Genomic DNA, 19364 nt, shown 5'->3' on the forward strand with positions numbered 1-19364 from the left:
GGGGGAACTATTTAGGGCTTGGTGTTACACAGTGTGCGTCAGAGGAAGTGACACGGAGCACATGTGCAGACACGGCTTGGAGTTCTAATACTTTCTGATGCTGCCCCTTTGTGGTAGAAAGGAGAACTGCACTTCCTTATCTTGGTTTTTATTGTCCAGTCTCCATGGCGATTGTTTATCGAAGCAGTCACATGACAACCTAAGATACGCCACAAATCTTTCTTGTGTCAGGGAAGTGCAGGGCTCCGCAACCTTGTCAAGAGCCATTTTTGTGTTTTTCGAACAAATCAAGTGCAGTGGGAACCACAGTGGATGAAAAGCTTTATTTGAGTTTGAGAGGTGATACACACCAGTGTAGAGTATCAATTACAAAATAATCCCAACATTATATACATATATATGTTTGTAAATGAAGAAGTGAAATGTTTTTCAAGACGGTCACTGCCTTTTTTTCTGGCATCTCGTGTCAGGTGTTTTTCACTGAAATAGAAGTGGTGTCTCTCAAAATGTATGTTGAAATGATAGTGACATGTTTGGTTCTGGGAGAACTTCCTAGTGCAGATCAAAACATGACGCAGTCTCAACCGGGACTGCGTCCAGTTGGCCCATTGTTCGCTGACATTTCTGCATTCCTCTTCCCAGTTTCTCTTGTTTTTGGCCATTTAAACATTTAACCATATCAAGTTTTAGCCGACTCCTGGTCCGGTGTGACCCATCTGTGTTTTGAGATAAGATGATAATTAGTGGTGGGCCGTTAACGCGAGACTCTTATCGGGCGATAAAAAAAATATCGCCGTTAATCTTTTCTCAAAGTTGGGTTGGGAGCTGGGTCTATACTACGCAAGCTATGATGACTTTCACCTTGATATTTTAGCGCGGATGTATACCTAGCCGAATTGCACTGTAGGGGGCGAGAACGAGTCTTCGAACCTGTGTGTATGAAATTATCACATCAAACGTGACGTGCTAACATGGATGCAGCTATGAAGCCGCCTGGTTTGCTTCAGGGAAAATGTATGTTTAAGAAGCTTCCCAATGGAAACCTCGACAAGACTACGGTTGTTTGCACCTTGTGCTATGCGGAATTAGTTTACTATAGGAGTTCTTCCAGTTTCAAATACGACCTAAACGCAAAGCATCCCTTAGCTAATGCGGAAGATGCCGGGCCAAGCACTGATGTAGCGCAGGGGAAGAGTCGTCGTCAAACTACGATGTTTGAGTGCAACCGAGGCAAACCCGTCAGCACAACTCTATCAGCCAAGTTAACTAATCTAATAAACAGTTAATAAACACAAGTACATGTTATTGAACATAATTTATTTTCATCACCAATTATCATAGTAGAACATCTTTCTCAAGCAATTTGTGATGCATTTTGGAAACAGGAGATGAGCTCCTGGTCTAATACGCCACCTGGCTTGAGAAACCCTTTCTCAAAGACTTACTTTTAGTCATTATTTGGGTAGCACACATATTCTGAATGCCTTCGGCATTCCGGCATGCGGAATTCTGATGAGCCATTTTAATCTAGATTAATCTAGATTAACGCCAAGATTACAGTGAGATTAATCTAGATTAAAAAAATTAATCTATGCCCACCACTTATGATAATAAAAACTAAAATGTTGATAAAACTTTATCAACGTTGTCGTTTTCTGTGCAGGTGAAGATTGAGCTACCGGTGCACGTGCACGAGAAACACCACATCCTATTCACCTTCTACCACATCAGCTGTGAGGTCAGCAGCAAAGCCGGCACCAAAAAGAGAGAGGGGGCAGAGTCCCTGGGTAAGAGCCTGTGTGTGTGGTGTCTATTCCTCTACGCAAAATGTTCCGTGCGCGCGCGTGTGTGTAACACACAGTGCGCGCGTGTGTGTGTGTACACCAGTGGGCTACTCCTGGGCTCCCCTTCTGAAGGAGGGCAGGATGCAGTCCATGGAGCTCCAGGTGCCGGTGTCTGCCACCCTGCCCGCTGGCTACCTGTATGACAGGAACCTGGACCCCAAGAAGGTGAGCCACCTGATGCCTACACACACTGTCTTGGCAGTATGGTTTCAGTCTTGGATGCGGTGCTCTGACGTGAAACCTCTGCTGTCCCATCTTCCCAGTCTGCGCCAGATATCAAGTGGGTGGACAACTCCAAGCCCCTTTTCAGAGTGAGGACCCACGTGGCGTCAACGATCTATGCACAGGTGCGGCCCTCGAACCCGAACCCTGTTCTGTACCTCCTCACACTGTGCACGGGTCATGGAGAGACCCAGATTTCCCCCGCAGTGTGTGTATTCCTCCAAACAGCCGTGTGTGCGTGCGTGCTGTGTTCCGTTCTGTAGGACCTGCATCTCCACAAGTTCTTCCAGCACTGCCAGCTGATGTGCTCCTCTGCGGAGGGCAGCCCTGCTGAGCTCATAAAGTACCTGAAGGTGAGGCTCCCATCCACGCCGTTGTGCTTTTAAAAGTTCCTGTTTTAGGATTTCATCGGTCGATTGCGTTTTTTTTTCCACGTTGTATCGTTGTAATGTGTCATGTCTCGGTGCTGACTAACTTCCAGCCGTGATGATTTTGTATCGCCATGTTTCGCTTCCTTTTTCCAATGTTTGCCTTTCTCTCTGTTGTTCTGTCTCGCTTTCTTCCTTGCTTACGTTCATTTGTTTGTTCTTTCTCTCTGTCTCTCTGTCTCTCTCTCCCAGTGTCTGCATGCCATGGAGACTCAAGTGATCATCAGATTCCTGCCTACCATTCTGATGCAGCTGTTTGAGGTCCTCACCACGGCAACCAACGAGGCCCATGAGATCGCTGTCAACTCCACCCGGTGACACCCTCCTGACAATCACTAAGACTGGCTGATTAATGATATTCCTATGTTAAATATGAATATATATTCTTATGCAGCATCCAACTATCAAGCATGTCAGTTCCATTTCCATGATATTTGACACGTGACTTTGGAGATTTTTTCCGCAAATGCTCTAAAACCATTTTTTGTTTCTCCAGAGTGATCATACATATAGTCTCTCGGTGTCATGAGGAAGGGTTGGAACACTACCTGCGCTCCTTTCTCAAGGTAAGAGGTTAAGGCTAACACACTGTAAGGTGCCCTGTCCAGACCTGGGTCTCTCAACACACTCCTAGGACCATGCCCGGTCTGAGACGACCTGTCAGTAGAAACATCTCCTTGGACTGAGGACTGACGTTGAGGAGCGTCAGGTCCTGTTTTGACGTTAAACGTCACGACTGCTGTCCGTGTGTTTGTGTGTCCTTGTGACCGTGTGTTTGTGTTTTGTCCTCAGTACGTTTTCGTGACCAAAAGCTGCACGTCCGGGAAATCGTCTTCCACCCACGAAGTCCTCGCCACCGCGGTCACTGCCATCCTCAAACAGACGGCTGACTTCAACACCAGCAACAAGCTGCTCAAGGTGTGTGCGTGCATTCGTCTGTTTGTCTAAGTTGTCAGCAGCTTTGAAGGGAATGTCAACAGGTTTTCCCCTCCAGGATCTGTCATGCCTGTTGTGAACAGAAGGTGGTGCTGTAGCATTCGACCGGTGACCTAATATCTTCTAGCAATAAGGAAGAACTGTCAGTCATTGCCACAACCATGTTTCCGCCTCATTTCATCACAACTCGGACCATACATTATTGCGCCACTTAATTGAACTAAGCCAGGCGTTTTTAATGGTTTTCCAGTTTGCCTGCTGTCTGAGGTTGTGAAACTGCTGTTCCATTTGCCCTCTTTTTCAGTACTCCTGGTTCTTCTTTGAAACCTTGGCCAAGTCAATGGCGCTGTACCTGCAAGAGGGCAACAGGATGAAGGTTTGTGCTCAGTGCCCGTTTCATGAACTGTCATGAGGAGTGGAGTGGAGGAGGAGTGGAGGAGGGGTGTTGGAGGAGTGGGGGAGGAGTGGAGGAGGGGTGGTGGAGGAGTGGGGGAGGAGTGGGGGAGGAGTGGTGGTGGAGGAGTGGTGGAAGAGTGGGGGAGGAGTGGTGGAGGAGTGGGGGAGGAGTGAGGAGTGGGGGAGGAGTGAGGAGTGGGGGAGGAGTGAGGAGTGGGGGAGGAGTGAGGAGTGGGGGAGGAGTGGGGGAAGAGTGAGGGAAGAGTGGGGGAAGAGTGGGGGAAGAGTGGAGTGGGAGTGGGGGAGGAGTGGGGGAGGAGTGGTGGAGGAGGGGTGACATACTGGGTAGTTTGACATCATGCATGAGACACTTTAAATAGTTTGACATTCAACTATTGTACCTCTCTGGCTGTGGTCCAGAGGTTGGGTTAGCCATAGATGGTTATAGGACTAGTAACTTCCTCATTCTACCTGCGCGTGTCTATTTTTTGTTGTGTTGGCACACACTCAAAAACACACACGCACTCTAGTTTGCAAAACAAAAGGGTCATGTTAGTGGCCAGTTTCCCAGAAATAGGTTAAGCAAAGTCCTCTGACATTTTCATTGAATTTTTCCTTGTACTTTAGGACTAGGCTTAATCCATGTCTGGGAAACTCCGCCATACAGTATATCATGATTCTCCAAAAAAGAAAATGAATATGTAACAAATAAATGGCTCCATCTATTCAAGACTTCACTTATTATGCTTTGTCATATGCTGTGCAAATTTTTTTAGCCGTTTCCTGTTGCGCGTCGTCGTCGTCTGATGGCCGTGTGTGTGTGTGTGTTCAGATGCCGCGAGCCCAGAGGTTTCCGGAGAGCTTCCACCAGGCCCTGCAGTCCCTGCTGCTCTCCATCATGCCTCACATCACCATCCGCCACCCTGAGATCCCAGACGAGGCCCGCCAAGTCAACCTCAGCCTGGCCGCCTTCATCAAGGTAGGTCCGCACGCCCCAACCAAACCCATATCCCTGCCTCCACACTAGAGCCGACCGATATTATTGGCGGGCCGATATTATCATTTATAATGGCCGATAAATGAATATATACAGTACCAGTCAAAAGTTTGGACATATTATAATTTTTTACAATCTTTATTTAGTTTTCAATGTTAACAATACAATACAATCTCCTCAACAGTATGGAGTGAAAAAGAAAATCAATATCAACAAAAACAATAAACCAACAAACAAAAAAAACAGCCTGTGTGTAGTTATGTTAATAAATATTGCAGTCATCTGATTAATCATGACTGCCTTTATATGTCAACCATTTCCCATAACGTTTTATAAAAACATCTTCTTTTATTTTCAACTTATATGTGAGATGTTCCATCACAAGTATATCGTCTATAATTGACATCCATTGTGTGTAGCTTGGGGTGTCAGACTTAAGCCAGTTCTTAGTAATGGTCTTCTTTAGGGATGCACCGATGCCATTTTTTAAGGACCAAGTACAAGTACCGATATTCTTTTTCTGGTACTCGCCGATACCTTTACATTTAGATTTACATTTAGATGTTTTTTTATTGGGTATTGGAAGTTTTCCAAGCACAACACAGTGAGACTAATGAATGTAGGACAGCTTATTTATTATTACTCGAATGAAAAAAGTATTATTTTATGTGCTTATCACAAACTTAAAGCATACATTTCAGTGAGTGTCCAATAACCTTCAAAGGGCATACTTACCTGTAAGAAAGGCTGGTGGGATCAGCCAATAGGAGACCGAATACGCTTGTCAGACTTTTATCAGTTAGAGTTATTATAAATGACGGTCCAATCTCCAACATGGCTGTTGATCATTTATCTGTTTACTTCTGATTTTAGGTGTAATGAAGTACCGAATTTGATTCTTCCAACTGAATTCCCTCCATTTCAGAGATTGTGTTGTAATTTGGTGCGTTTTCCACATATCATACCATATCTTCTCTGGAATCTCTTCACCCAGCTCCCTCCGATAAATGAATATAAAAAAAAACTTTAAAAAACGGACGAAACACCCTTCAACCATGTCATAAGTGTTGGCGTTGCATAGTTTGTCCACCAAAAGACACTACTACAACGTCCCTGTTGACAACACTCGTGTTTAGAACGCCACAAACCCTACAACCAGCTGATCCAGCCAGAGTGTTAGGAAATCTGTTTTTGTTTTGTTACGCGTTATTTTGTTTTTGTGGTTTGAGTTTTGCTTTTTGAAGGTGGCTTCTCGTTTCTCCTCAGAGGTGCCTGACCTTCATGAATCGAGGCTTCGCGTTCAGCCTCGTCAACGACTACATGTGCGGCTTCTCTCTCAAAGACCCCAAGGTAGCGTACAGTACGGAAGTAAGAAAAGAAGCTGATGCTGAGTTAACTAGCCATGTAAGGCGCTACGAAGCACTGTGGGAAGTCTGGGGCCTTTATGTATTGCAACAAAAACATTAAGGTCAGATGGAATGGGGGGGGAAAAAGGTTTTCCCTTCTCTGACTTCTGGAAGAGAAAGGTCAGAGAGCTGCGCATGAACTTGGCAGAAAAAGTCATGTTTACTCTCTGATTCAGCTTTCACAAACAGTCCCGTACACACGTAGTAATCCACTGTACATCAGTATGTTTGACTCACAAATGAAAGCGGTCTGGCCAACGCATTTCAATAATCAACCAGAGGAACAACACCAGTAATTGTTTTGGCGACAGGTTCTGACGGAGATGAAATTTGACTTCATGATGGGTGTGTGTAACCACGAACACTACATCCCCCTGAATCTGCCCATGGCGTTTGGACGCACAAAGCTCCAGAGGGTGCAAGGTAAGGTGGCTCACGTTCCTTAAATCCCATCTAACCTGCAGTATGCTCACCCGCCACACACACCACAGAACTCACCAGCAATCATCCCTTCCCTCACCCCCACCCCCCCATTAACTTGCTTGAATGGTTCGGTCCACCCATAAACTCGAAGCACCAAGTCTGTTACAGAGCAGTTCATGTGGAGTCCAGAGATGGGGGTTTGTTAAAGAATAAGTAATACTGATGTTTACCCCTACCAGTACTTTAAACCACAGTGTGTTCTGGCAATACAGCATGGTATATTCATTTATTTTTTAATTTGTCACCCCTCCCCTCCTTTTTTCTGTTTGTATTTTTTTTTGCTTGTGGTCAGATTTTATTTCGTATGCGACGGAGCTTTTTGGCGCAGTAGGTAGGTGATGCCCACTACATCAGCCCCTACATCAACGCCATGCCGGCCGTGTGGATGCTGCTATGACATAACCCGCTCCTCAGCTAACCTGCCATGCTAGCCCCCCTCTCCCCCAGGACTCTCCTTCCCACTCTCTGATCGCTAATGCTAACACTTCGTCATTCACTGACCCACCCCGACATATGCTTTAGCACAGCGGTGTCCTACTTCTGTAGTTCCTGGTTCTGGAACGTGTACGTCGAATCAAACAACCTTTCTCCTTGATTGATTTTCTGAGAGACGAGCGGGGCTGTCTTTCATTTTGTGACGGTGTGGCTGCTGCATTCCTCTCTTGGTTTGTCGCCGTCCCTCTGAATTCTGTCGCTCTCTCTTTCTCTAGCTTTCTATCATGGTGTCTCTCTCCAAGAAATGCTGAGAACCTGTTAGTCTAGTCAGGACTATAGAGTGTCTCAGAAAACAACCTGTGAGGCACCACCTCGAAGCTGACTAATCCAGATTCCAATCAGCCTTTTTTCACATGATCGGTCAGTGCAACCGCACTTGTTCTCACAGGTTAACTTCTGATGATTATCTTACTCTAAGGGTTTGGTTGTTAAGCAAAGAACAAAAATGTCTCCCAGTGGGTTGGAAATGACCACATACCCATGGTATTGGAATTGCAAAAACCTTTCACTGTCAAGAATATTGTCTCCCATCGAATGCCATGTGAATACTCGTGAATGTGAAACCATAATCACACACCTGTGAATCTTTTGTCACGTTTGCCTGCGTGTGCAGTAATAACCATTGAAAGTCATAGTCATAAAAAACGAGACACCAAAGTCTGTTTGATGTTTGTTTGACTTGCCACGCGATGTGAGTTTGTTGAAATGCCAACAGCGTTTGCTCGCCACCCCCACCCCCCCCGCCCACGCATGTAAACTGCACCACACTACAGTAGCACACCGGATAGGGCGCCCTGCTTCCTTGACATGACAGTTGATCCCCCGCTGTCGTCCAATCCCAGACCAGAGCCTGGAGTTCAGCCTGACGGAGGACTACTGTAAGAACCACTTCCTGGTGGGCCTGCTCCTGAGGGAGGTGGCCGAGGGCCTGCAGGCCGGGCCCGAGGTCAGACAGCTGGCTGTGGCCGTGCTGAAGAACCTGCTCATCAAACACGCTATGGACGACCGCTACGCCCTGTACAAGGTGAGGGAGGGAGGGCGAGAGAGCAGCGACAGTGAGTGAGAGAGGGATAATGATGGGGAGGGAGGGCTGGAGAGGTAGAGAGGGGGAATTTTTGAGAGGGAAATTGTGTGGTGGAGACAGAACAAGAGCAGGCAGAGAACAAGAGAGTAATGTGTAACACCAAAGGGCGTGGATGTGTGGTTGGTGGACAGGGTGTAGGGAAACATCGAGGTTGTTTGGTTTTTCGAATACCAACCATGTGTTTTTAACACAGCGCGCTTTCCCTGTTTTAGAAAGATTAGAGAGTCTGTTATGCAACTAGTCTGCCTTTCACATGCAAATAGTCTCATGGTTTGTAAGATCTGTTTCATCTGTCATATCGCTGTGGATAAGTCATTTTTAGATGTTTCTACAGTGTATGTTGCTCTGAATTGATATACTCTATCAACTCTCGCACTATTGCAATTTCCTTTTGCAAGTTTTGCTAACTGCTGACTTGTGATGAACATATTGCTGATGATGTTGTGCAAGATAATCACAGGAAGAATGTCAGGAAACACCTTTTAGCTTCCTAGGAAGTTAATGCATGTACATAAAACATGTTGTAAACTCTTGTTTCTTTGAGACGCTTAGAAACTTAGGTAGCATGTCTCCTTGTGTGCAGACGATAATGTATTCAAAGTTTTATCGCTGTTCGGGCCTTAATGCTCCCCTCGTGTATAGGATAGGATCGACATGCGCATGCTGTGGTTTAATTTCCATGACAAGCGACTCAGCAAATACGCATGACATTATGTTTGGACATCACAAACAACCACCAATGTTGCATCTTAGATCAACAAGCCAATGTATATATGTGACCCATGTGGAATTTGGTGTTTATCCAAAAATCAGCAAGACTTTAATCCCATCGGTGCCAATATTTCCTATTTTCGTCACCTTTAATCTTCTCGTCCGGTAACGTCGGTATACCATTCACACCATAATCAACGTCATTGCCTGTCTCAGAACCAGCAGGCCCGGATTTGCCTGCTGTACCTCCCGTTGCTGGAGCTGCTCTACCAGAACATGAAGCAGCTGTCTGCCCAGCAGCCCACCTCCAGCTCAGGCCTGGCCTTCAACGTGAGTCCTCTCCTCCTCTGGAGGTTCACACAGTGTAGTAATGTGACATACTTACCCTATGGAATGTTTGTATAGTCTATCTATAGACATGTCATGTCACTATATTGCTTGGCCCTTTATTGTAATGTGCTCAACTAAACAAATACATTTATTTATTTATGGGATTTAATTAAAACCCCAAATGACATGTTTAACCCGTAGTACGCGTAAAGATTTTTCTTGTAAGTCGTCAGGGTGTGGTGAATAACTGGAGGAAGCTTGTGTTGTTCTCTCCGTGTTCCCTGACGCATCATAGGGATCCAGAGACGACTCGATGTCGACGGGCTCCATGGACAGCCGCAGGACCAGCATGGCAATCGAGAAGGACCCCGGTCAGTTCCTTCCGGAAGTTTCCTCTTCCTCCGTGTCCTGGATCAGATGAAACACATAACCATAGCTGTCAAAAAACAGAGCCATCTAAAATCAAATACTTAAGGCCTCAGACTTCTCAGGCGTATTCCACTCAAAAGTCACCATAAACAGAACGTTTCAAGGCACATCTGAGCCATGTCTACAGGTGCATTATCATCTTCAGAAGTCCTTTGTAGTTCTCTACGGAGCATTCTCAGAAGAATGCTTCATTTCCCCAACTGGAGAAGTGACTCATCACCATGTTTGGTCCAAAGAGATGCACACTGAGCTGGGATGTTGTTGTTCTTGGCAGGTCAGAACGGCCACGTGAGGAGAGAAGATTCCAGAGGATCCTTGTTTATGGACCCTGGCACCCCAGACAGTCATGAGGTAAGAGGAGGACAGCCTTTTGCAAACAGTCTGACACGCATTGTTACGTACGCCTCTTAGAGGAGGGAATGCAACACCCCGCTGCTAGTAAGCCTCGTGGAGTCAGGGGAAAGGTGTAGGGTCGTTGGTGTAAGGAAGGGACACAGACGCTGTTGTACCGTTTACGGAGGCTGTTTATTTGGCCCAAACACGGTAATATGGGGAGAGGGGCTGGACGGAACCAAAGCAAAGAAAGTAAATCACACCCCTATCTGACACTCCAGTCGGCGCACTAACCAAAAATACAGGGGGTGGTCCGCCCAGGTCTTACCTAGTGTGCATAGACATGGTAACAGCTACGGGTGATGTATGCCCACGGGCCTCTTGCCTAAGCACTCCCAAGGCGCTTTCCCCTTCCCCCTGGGAACAGAAAAAATACACGTTAAGTGTCCGTCACACAGACTAACCACAAACGAAAATGGTTCACTAAGACCGATACTTTAACAAAACTCTTAGGTACTGCACCACAGAAAACAGAGAGCGCAGCACACAATATTTACAGACCACAGCAATAGCATGCCGCCAGCTCTCTCTCGACAGAGAGACATGTGGAAGCTTATATAGGTGGTGGTTGACTCCAGCTGCAGTCACTGATGAGGGGGGGGGGGAGCCAGAGCTCCAATCAGAGAGGGATCCTAAAAGGGAAACACACAGACAAACAACAACCCAACACTGGGGAACGTAACGCATGTTTGCCTTTGACTCATTTCTCGGGCGCTTTTGTCCAAAGCGACACGCTGATAGTCGTAACATGTAGCAGGTGCAGCAGAAGTATTTGAAGGCTGTTTTAGTCTGTCAGCATAATTGTCTTTTGTAATTTGACTCATATTTTCATGTGTTGACTAAATGACTGCCTCGCAGGACATTTGGGAGCCAGGTTGGAATAGAATAAGAAAGTGGAGAATTTTAGGACCTGTTTGTCTTGAATGTTAGTCCCTCTGAACTTAATCTGTTGAAGATGAAGTGTTATTTAAAAATATAACACTGTTGACACAGACCAACCTAACACTTAATGACCCCTCAAAGCACTGCCAAACACCAGATGCGACAGTATGCACATAATTTATGTATTTTTTTTACATTTATGCTTTATTTTGATTGTACTAGTATGTAGAGAGAGTGGAAAGGCATGGGAGAGAGAGGCGATGACATGCAGTAAATGGCTTGGGTTGGAATTGAACCCTGGCTGCTGCGGTAAAGCCTATTTGGGATGCATTGTACCAGGTTAGCCACCCAGTACGCACAGTTAAAAGTGCCAAACATAACACTGGAAGAAAACAGGATTCATGGGGAGCTTGGCCACTTCTGTATATTTGATGGAACACAGTTTAATTCACAATCTCCCTCTGCAGACTAATAGAAGTGGTGTGTGTGCTTTCAGCTGCACAGACGTGGCTCCACCATGAGCAGCACCCTACCTCCCATTGGTCGACTGGGCCAGTACGAGATCAAAGGACTGCTGTTCTGCTTCCTACACATCATCAGGACCGTGACTGAAGGTCCACAACACATACACACACACACGCATGTCTTACCTCAGTGAAGCCCTGAAGGACTAGCTGGGCCAACCACTGCCTAATTTCTGCTGCCCTTCTTCCTGTAGAGACTCTGCTGGCATACTGGAACAAAGCCAACCCACAAGATGTCATGAACTTCCTCAGTCTGCTGGAGTGAGTAGTTATCCAAGGGCTTTCCAAGGGGACTTTCATCTGTTACCTCTGCTGACCACACACGTCTCACCCCAATTCTCGGTTCTTGCAGGACATGCGTGGTGCAGTTCCGCTACGTTGGGAAGAGGAACATTGGCAGGTACGGATGGCACTGGATGTTGCAAAGTAAACACACCTGGGTGTGGGTGAACACACCTACCAAAGTACACTCTTGCCGCTCCATGAAACTATATGCACCTGTCAGGATTCTCCTTGCTATGTTTTTCATCCTGTCCTGCCGCTTTAATTTCACCGGCATCCGTTTCATTGGAATGTGTACTTAGGGCACCAGTTTGTTTGCCATCCTTTTCCATTGAATGCCACTTTACTCGTTTCATGTGTTTCGCGCATGCCTGCTTTCATGCGCATCAGCTTCTGAGTGCTTTATTGTTGTTGGGTTTCCAGGAGCCAAGATGCCTGGGTGTCCAAGCTGTTCTCTCCAGACAGGAAGTCTCAGACCATGCCTGTGATGCGCTGCCGGAACAGCTTCATGCAGACCAAGATGCAGCAGTTCAGCACCATGGACACCTCTCTCACTCTCAACATCGGTACTCACCACCATCACCTCCAGGAACATAGAGGACAACTTCAAATAAGATTGTTTAAAGCTTTTTGTATGTACGCCAAGCATTTATCTGGATGTATGTGTGTGGATGTGTTGTGCCTGTTTGTGTGTGCGTATGTGTGTTTGGATGTGTGTGTGTGTGTCTGTTTGGATGTGTATGTTTGGATGTGCGTGTGTGTGTTTGGACGTGTGTGCGTGTGTGTCTGTTTGGATGTGTGTGTGTGTGTCCAGGGATGGGGCCGTCTGAGGCCGAGGTCCACCACCAAGCTGTGCTCGAAGGCAACATCTCCACCGAAGCGTGTCTCAGTGTGTTGGACGTCCTTTCGCTCTTCACTCAGAACTTCAAGGTCAGTCCACACGCACACACACACACAGACGTGTTCGGCGGATATTTACGTGCTGAGGTTAGTGGCTCATATGTGATCTGCTCATCTGTTATTTCTTTCACCCACTGTGCATTTACACCCAGACCCAACTGCTGGACAGCGACGGTCAGAACCCCCTGATGAAGAAACTCTTTGACATCTACCTGACCTTCCTCAAGGTCGGCCAATCAGAGGCCGCCCTCCGTCACGTGTTTGCCTCCCTCAGGGCATTTATAAACAAAGTAAGAAACATAAACAGGGACGGGACCAGACACGGTTTCGGTTATTTGGATAGTCAAGCTTTTATACCGGTTTTCAATCCGCATTTTTTTTCTCTCCCCTAGTTCCCGCCGGTGTTGTTTAAGGGCCGTGTGACGCTGTGCGCGGCGCTGTGCTACGAGGTACTTAAGTGCTGCGTGTCCAAGATGGCGTCCCTCAGGGCGGAGGCCTCAGCCCTGCTGTATTTGCTCATGAGGAACAACTACGACTACACCAAGAGGAAGACCTTCCTACGCACACACCTGCAGGTCCGGACAGAGAGAGAGAGAGTGTGTGTGTCTGTGTGTGCTTGTGTCTTCATCTGAACATTTCCAGTTGTGCAAATAGTCAGATATGGTGAGCCATATACATCATGTATTTACACAGGCAGCACTGAATGGATTCATTTACATTACATTTACATTTAGTCATTTAGCAGACGCTCTTATCCAGAGCGACTTACAGTAAGTACAGGGACATTCCCCCCGAGGCAAGTAGGGTGAAGTGCCTTGCCCAAGGACACAACTTCATTTTGCACGGCCAGGAATCGCACCGGCAACCTTCTGATTAATAGTCCGATTCCCTAACCGCTCAGCCATCTGACCCCCCTGGTTGAGCCTTTAATTCCAGGCCTCTTCTGTTCTAGTCTGAGACCCAGGCAGACTTGACGGTCCACACCACACTCGCTTTGATCATTTCACCAGAGGGTCTGGAACAACTTTTAAACACAGACAACCCACCGGCTTCCCAGAAGTCAATCCAGCTTTTCCATTCATTCTCTCGTTGCTTTATTGACACAAATCCGTGAGTTCGGGCCCATGATTCATGCGATGGAACAGACGCAGGCTGGGCTCGGTGTTAACGCCAGGACCCCCTTGCGCTTTTTGATTTCCCGCACAGATTATCATCGCCGTGAGCCAGCTCATCTCAGACGTGGCCCTGACTGGCAGCTCTCGCTTTCAGGAGTCGCTCTCCATCATCAACAACTTTGCCAACAGCGACAAGGCCATGAAGGTAAGAGAGAGCACGCTGTCAAAGTTCTACTCTGACATTCTAAGCTGCCACTCTTGCATTTGCATGTATTCATTTAGCTGATGCTTTTTACGCAAAGGGATGTATTATTATACAGGTAGGAATGCATGTAGTTACATGGAGATGTGCCCGGGGGTCCCGACCCCTACTTTGGGAACCACTGATTTAGCAGACACTTACAGTAAGCGACTTACAGGGCGACTTTCAGTAAGTACAGGGACATTCTCCCCGAGGCAAGTAGGGTGAAGTGCCTTGCCCAAGGACTCAAAGTAATTTGGCTCAGCCATCTGACCCCCCTCGAGATAGTGATGAAGATTGTGGGAGTCAAAGAGATAAGCTGAATGATCTGACCCAGAGGTCAACAGAAGGTTATTGATCCTGACATGAATCATCCTGGTCCAACAGTGGTGTCACACTGGGACTATACATCATTCTGCAGTTTGTTTATCTACTCCAGGAGTTCCCAGAGTAGGTTGTAATCTGTTATTTTAGTAGGGAGCAAGAACTTGCTCAAGACAATGCTTGTCCTACGCTCTCAACGAAGGCAGTCGCATTTTCTTTCCCTCTCCTCCCCCTGACCTTCCCTGCTTGCTTCCCTGCTTGGCTTCTATCGTATTGTCTAGTTATTCACGGAGAAATGCTCTGAAGTTTCAATCATTTGGATAGTTTTTGAAGATATTACTCAAAATCAAATACTACAAAAAGGAACAACCTGAGAGGACTGAAGCCCAAGGAGAACAGAAGTATTTTGGGCTGCCCTCCAAGACTGACCACAGGAAAGCAAACTAAAGCTTGTTCCCTGTAGAACTATGGCTTGTAATGACTGCAAACAACTTACTCAGAGGATAGTCGAACTGGAGCTAAGAGTCAGAACCCTCTTAGATATCAGAGAGACCGAAGACTTCATAGATTCCATGCTACCTAGCCCGGAGGCTAAGCTACCTGCCAATGAGCCACCCTTGGAACCAGCTTTCTCTCCACCGGCCGTTGGACCGGATGAGTCATGGCCTGCTCTCGGCGCTAAACCAAAGAGGCCTAGCGCCGCTTCTACCTTCATCAGAGATGGGACTGTCACCAAGGATAAACAGCAAAAAAAAGCGAGGCAGAAACTCTTTCCGCATCACCTCTCCTCCTGTCACACTCAGAAACAGTTTCGAACCACTGGGAACTTTCTCTCCCTTGTGTGTGGAATCCAAGGCGAAGAGGCACAGGAGTGCTAGCCACGCAGCTAACAAACATGAAGGGCCCAGATCGCCGACACACCATGATGGTAGCTACTACACACATGCAAATCCAACACATCATCGTCTGCTGCGACCGGGAGTCCCCCATTTCACTCCAAGCCCCTCTCGGACCACTCGGGGCGCTGTTCGACCCCCTATCAAGCCTAATCAGACAACAATATCACAGGACTATCAAGATCCAAGGTATGCTAAGACTACCCACAGCCCATCAACACTTAGAGGAGCTAACACTGCTAGCACTATAGAATCTACTGCTAGCACTGACGCAGTGTCTAACCTTGGTCTAGCACAAGGTCCTATCATTGCTAACCCAAATAAGATAAGAACTGGCCCCGCAGCTACTGATAAGGCAAACGTTAGAAATGCAAACACAACACCACATATGGCCACTATCTTGATTGGAGATGCCATGACAGCACATGTTAAACTGGCAAAGACAGAAAATATTTGTCTTAGCAACACATCTGTCGAGGAACTGTCCTCAGAGGTACAAACAATCCTCAACAATAAACCAAACAACCCTAAGATTATCATCCACACTGGCTCGTTTGATATCCTACACAAGAAAACTGGCACTGAGATACTTAAAAAACATTTCACCCAGCTACTGAACACACTTAACAGATATCAAGATGTATTCATCAGTGGACCGATTGCATGCTTTCGCAGAGGAAAAGAAGCCTTCAGTCGACTACTATCTTTCAACACATGGTTGGCATCTGTCTGTCTGACACACAAACTGAGATTTATCGATAACTTCAATGTGTTCTGGAACTGTGCAGACCGTTTTCAAGCTGACGGACTCCACCCAAACCGTAGAGGATCTCGACTACTAACAGCAAACATCAATCACGTGCTCCTGACCACAAATCAAGCTTCTCTCCCTATCCCTGTTGTGTCTAAGCTGACTGACGCATCCCAAACAACCTCCCATGGAACAGAACAGAACATTCAAACAGCCTCCTGCAAGGACATGGGCCCTGCACAGATCTGCACCCCCCGGATGAATTCCCTTGTGATGGAACAGCTCAGTGACAGAGACTTTCCCAAAGAAAAGCTACGCTAGGACAGCCACCATGCTATTTCATTGGACATACCGGTCATCATCACAAACAGAAAATGGCATGGTAAAATGCATGGTTACAAACCTGAAACTAGTGTTAGAAGTCACAGAACTATCCATATTCTTCCAACAGATTTATCTACCCCTGTTTTATCTGTTAATACCCCACAGATGAAACTGGCCCTTCTAAATGTTAGATCACTAAATAACAAAACATTTCTAGTTAATGATCTGGTCAAAGAAAACAATTTAGACTGCATCTGTCTAACAGAAACCTGGCTAAACAATGACACGGCAACAGCAACTTTGATAGAAGCGTGTCCGCCTGATTACAGCTTTCACCAAGTTTCAAGGACATCAAAAAAAGGTGGAGGAGTCGCAGCTATTTTCTCCTCTAAGCTGTTGTTCAAAATCACTGAGCTAGGTGAATTCACATCATCTGAATATCTTGCTATAGAGCTCAAAACCGAATCAATACTTTTTGTTATTATATATCGGCCACCCAAGCACTCGCCAATATTCATACAAGAATTCTCTGAACTATTATCACTATGTGTCACTAGATATGACAAAGTAGTTTTAAACGGAGACTTAAATATCCAAGTAAATAAAAAAGCAGACCCAAGAACTATTGAGCTCTTAAATCTCCTTGACAGTTTCAATCTAACTCAACACATAACAGACCCAACACACCGGCACGGAAACACACTAGATCTAGTGATAACAACTGGACTAAATATCAATAATATTTCAATAACTGATCTACCCCTCTCAGACCATCATTATATACTTTTTAATGTGGAAATTATCCTAACAAAAACCAAAAAAGAATTCTTAGTCCATAGAAGATATTTAGACAATACAGCTATGATGACATTTTCTGAACAATTTGCTCTATATGAGCCGACTAACCATGATTGCTCTCTGAATGAAATGGTAGAGAACCTCAATGATGCACTATTATCTGTGTTAGACTCTGTTGCACCACTGAAAACCAAAAAGAAGTGCACAAGCAGAACCTCCCCATGGCTGAGAAATAAAAATGTTAGTGAAACGAAAAGAAAATGCCGTGCAGCAGAGAGAAAATGGAGGAAAACAAAGATCACTATCCACTACAATATCTACAAAGATACACTAACCACCTATAACAAAACCATCCGTCTAGCAAGGAGAGAATATTTCTCCAACATTATTACAGAAAATGCCAGAAATTCCAGTTCTATTCTCCACCATTGACCAGCTGCTAAACACTGTCCCTGCCCCACCTCCATCCTCAGCAGTTAAATGTGAAGAGCTTGCTTTGTTCTTCAAGAACAAAATAACTTTGATCAGAGCGAGTATTATTAATAGTGGGGTCGAAACTGACATCAGTAGATTCTGAAACATAACCATGAGCACATTTACCTGTATCACACTTAGTGAACTTTCCAAAATTGTCAGCGAATCTAACTCCACAACCTCAGATATTGATCCTATACCCACAACATTCTTTAAGCGAGTGTTTGATAGTGTCTCAGGTCCGGTGCTAGAGATTATAAACACATCCCTTAGAACTGGCGTCTTCCCAGATGCCTTCAAAACAGCTGTTGTAAAGCCCCTATTAAAGAAACCCAAATTGGATAACAGTCTACTTGCAAATTACAGACCAATATCAAACCTTCCATTTATTAGTAAAGTACTGGAAAAGATAGTTTTAGTCCAATTAAATTATTTTCTTGAAGAAAATAACATCCTGGAAGTCTCGCAGTCAGGTTTCAGGAAATATCACAGTACTGAAACTGCTCTCACCAAAATAATTAGCGACCTCAGACTAAACTCTGATGCAAATAAAGTCTCTATCCTTATCCTGTTAGATCTCAGTGCAGCATTTGATACAATTGATCAGAACATCCTAATCAATAGACTGGAAAAGCTTATTGGGTTCACGGATAGTGTATTGAACTGGCTGAAATCATATATCACAGGAAGGAAGTTTTATGTTAGTTTAGGTGACCATAGGTCCAAGAAACATGAGAACTGCTACGGGGTTGCTCAAGGAAGCTGCTTAGGTCCATTACTTTTTTCTCTTTATATGTTACCACTCGGCGACATAATCAGAGAACATAACATAGATTTCCATAGCTATGCGGATGACACACAACTATATATATCCACTGAACCCAACGATGCAACGGCCATCAATTCCATTACCAACTGCCTGTTGGCAATAAACAAATGGATGAATGATAACTTTCTTAAATTAAATGAAGACAAAACCGAAGTCCTACTATGTGGCCCCAAATCCAAAAGAGAGATGCTTATTAAGAATCTTGGAGGCTTAACCCCCTGTCTTAAACCAGAGGTGACGAGTCTCGGTGTAATCCTGGACTCAGATTTGAATTTCAACTCTCACATTAATAAAGTGACCAAAACAGCTTTCTTTCACCTGAGGAATATAGCAAAGGTACGAGCATTCATAAACCAAAATGATGCAGAGAAGTTAATTCATGCTTTTATATCCAGCCGGCTGGACTACTGTAACGCACTTTTCACTGGTCTTCCCAAGAAAACCACTGAAAGACTACAGTTCATTCAAAATTCTGCAGCTAGATTATTAACCAAAACTAAAAGTAGAGAACACATTAGTCCTGTCCTAGCTACTTTACACTGGCTCCCTGTTACCTTCAGAATTGACTTTAAGGTCCTTTACCTCACATACAAAGCTCTACACGGACAAGGACCTAGCTACATTGCTAACTCCTTTATAAACTACACACCAGCTAGAACACTGCGATCATCAAATGCAGGCCTATTAGAGGTCACCAGAAGCAGTCATAAGAAGATTGGTGATTCGGCCTTTGTCAATTACGCCCCAAAACTATGGAACAAATTACCCATAAATATTAGGGAAGCAAACACTCTAGACATTTTTAAAAGACAGCTTAAAACCTACCTTTTTACCGAAGCATTTAAGTAATTTTATCTCAAAAGGGTTTTC

The 19364-nt window shown here is 45.4% G+C and overlaps 1 protein-coding gene across 4 annotated transcripts in view; it reads left to right on the plus strand.

Moving 5' to 3' along the window:
* Positions 1-19364, plus strand: part of dock11 (dedicator of cytokinesis 11) — a 57489-nt gene that overhangs the window by 25049 nt on the left and 13076 nt on the right. For 3 of the 4 annotated variants that reach the window (XM_062449574.1, XM_062449573.1, XM_062449571.1), the window contains exons 20-43: positions 1664-1787; positions 1888-2009; positions 2108-2191; positions 2330-2419; positions 2687-2808; positions 2991-3060; positions 3287-3412; positions 3735-3806; positions 4659-4805; positions 6090-6173; positions 6541-6652; positions 7005-7043; positions 8050-8231; positions 9219-9332; positions 9628-9703; positions 10036-10112; positions 11533-11650; positions 11755-11821; positions 11913-11960; positions 12266-12408; positions 12657-12772; positions 12895-13032; positions 13135-13317; positions 13949-14062. In XM_062449574.1, coding sequence (XP_062305558.1) covers positions 1664-1787; positions 1888-2009; positions 2108-2191; positions 2330-2419; positions 2687-2808; positions 2991-3060; positions 3287-3412; positions 3735-3806; positions 4659-4805; positions 6090-6173; positions 6541-6652; positions 7005-7043; positions 8050-8231; positions 9219-9332; positions 9628-9703; positions 10036-10112; positions 11533-11650; positions 11755-11821; positions 11913-11960; positions 12266-12408; positions 12657-12772; positions 12895-13032; positions 13135-13317; positions 13949-14062 — 2568 coding nt within the window. The remainder of the gene's footprint in view (positions 1-1663; positions 1788-1887; positions 2010-2107; positions 2192-2329; positions 2420-2686; positions 2809-2990; positions 3061-3286; positions 3413-3734; positions 3807-4658; positions 4806-6089; positions 6174-6540; positions 6653-7004; positions 7044-8049; positions 8232-9218; positions 9333-9627; positions 9704-10035; positions 10113-11532; positions 11651-11754; positions 11822-11912; positions 11961-12265; positions 12409-12656; positions 12773-12894; positions 13033-13134; positions 13318-13948; positions 14063-19364) is intronic. The other variant, XM_062449572.1, reaches the window with a different exon arrangement.

Source organism: Osmerus eperlanus, chromosome 23 (assembly GCF_963692335.1).
Source record: "Osmerus eperlanus chromosome 23, fOsmEpe2.1, whole genome shotgun sequence".
Classification (NCBI taxonomy): Eukaryota; Metazoa; Chordata; class Actinopteri; order Osmeriformes; family Osmeridae; genus Osmerus; species Osmerus eperlanus.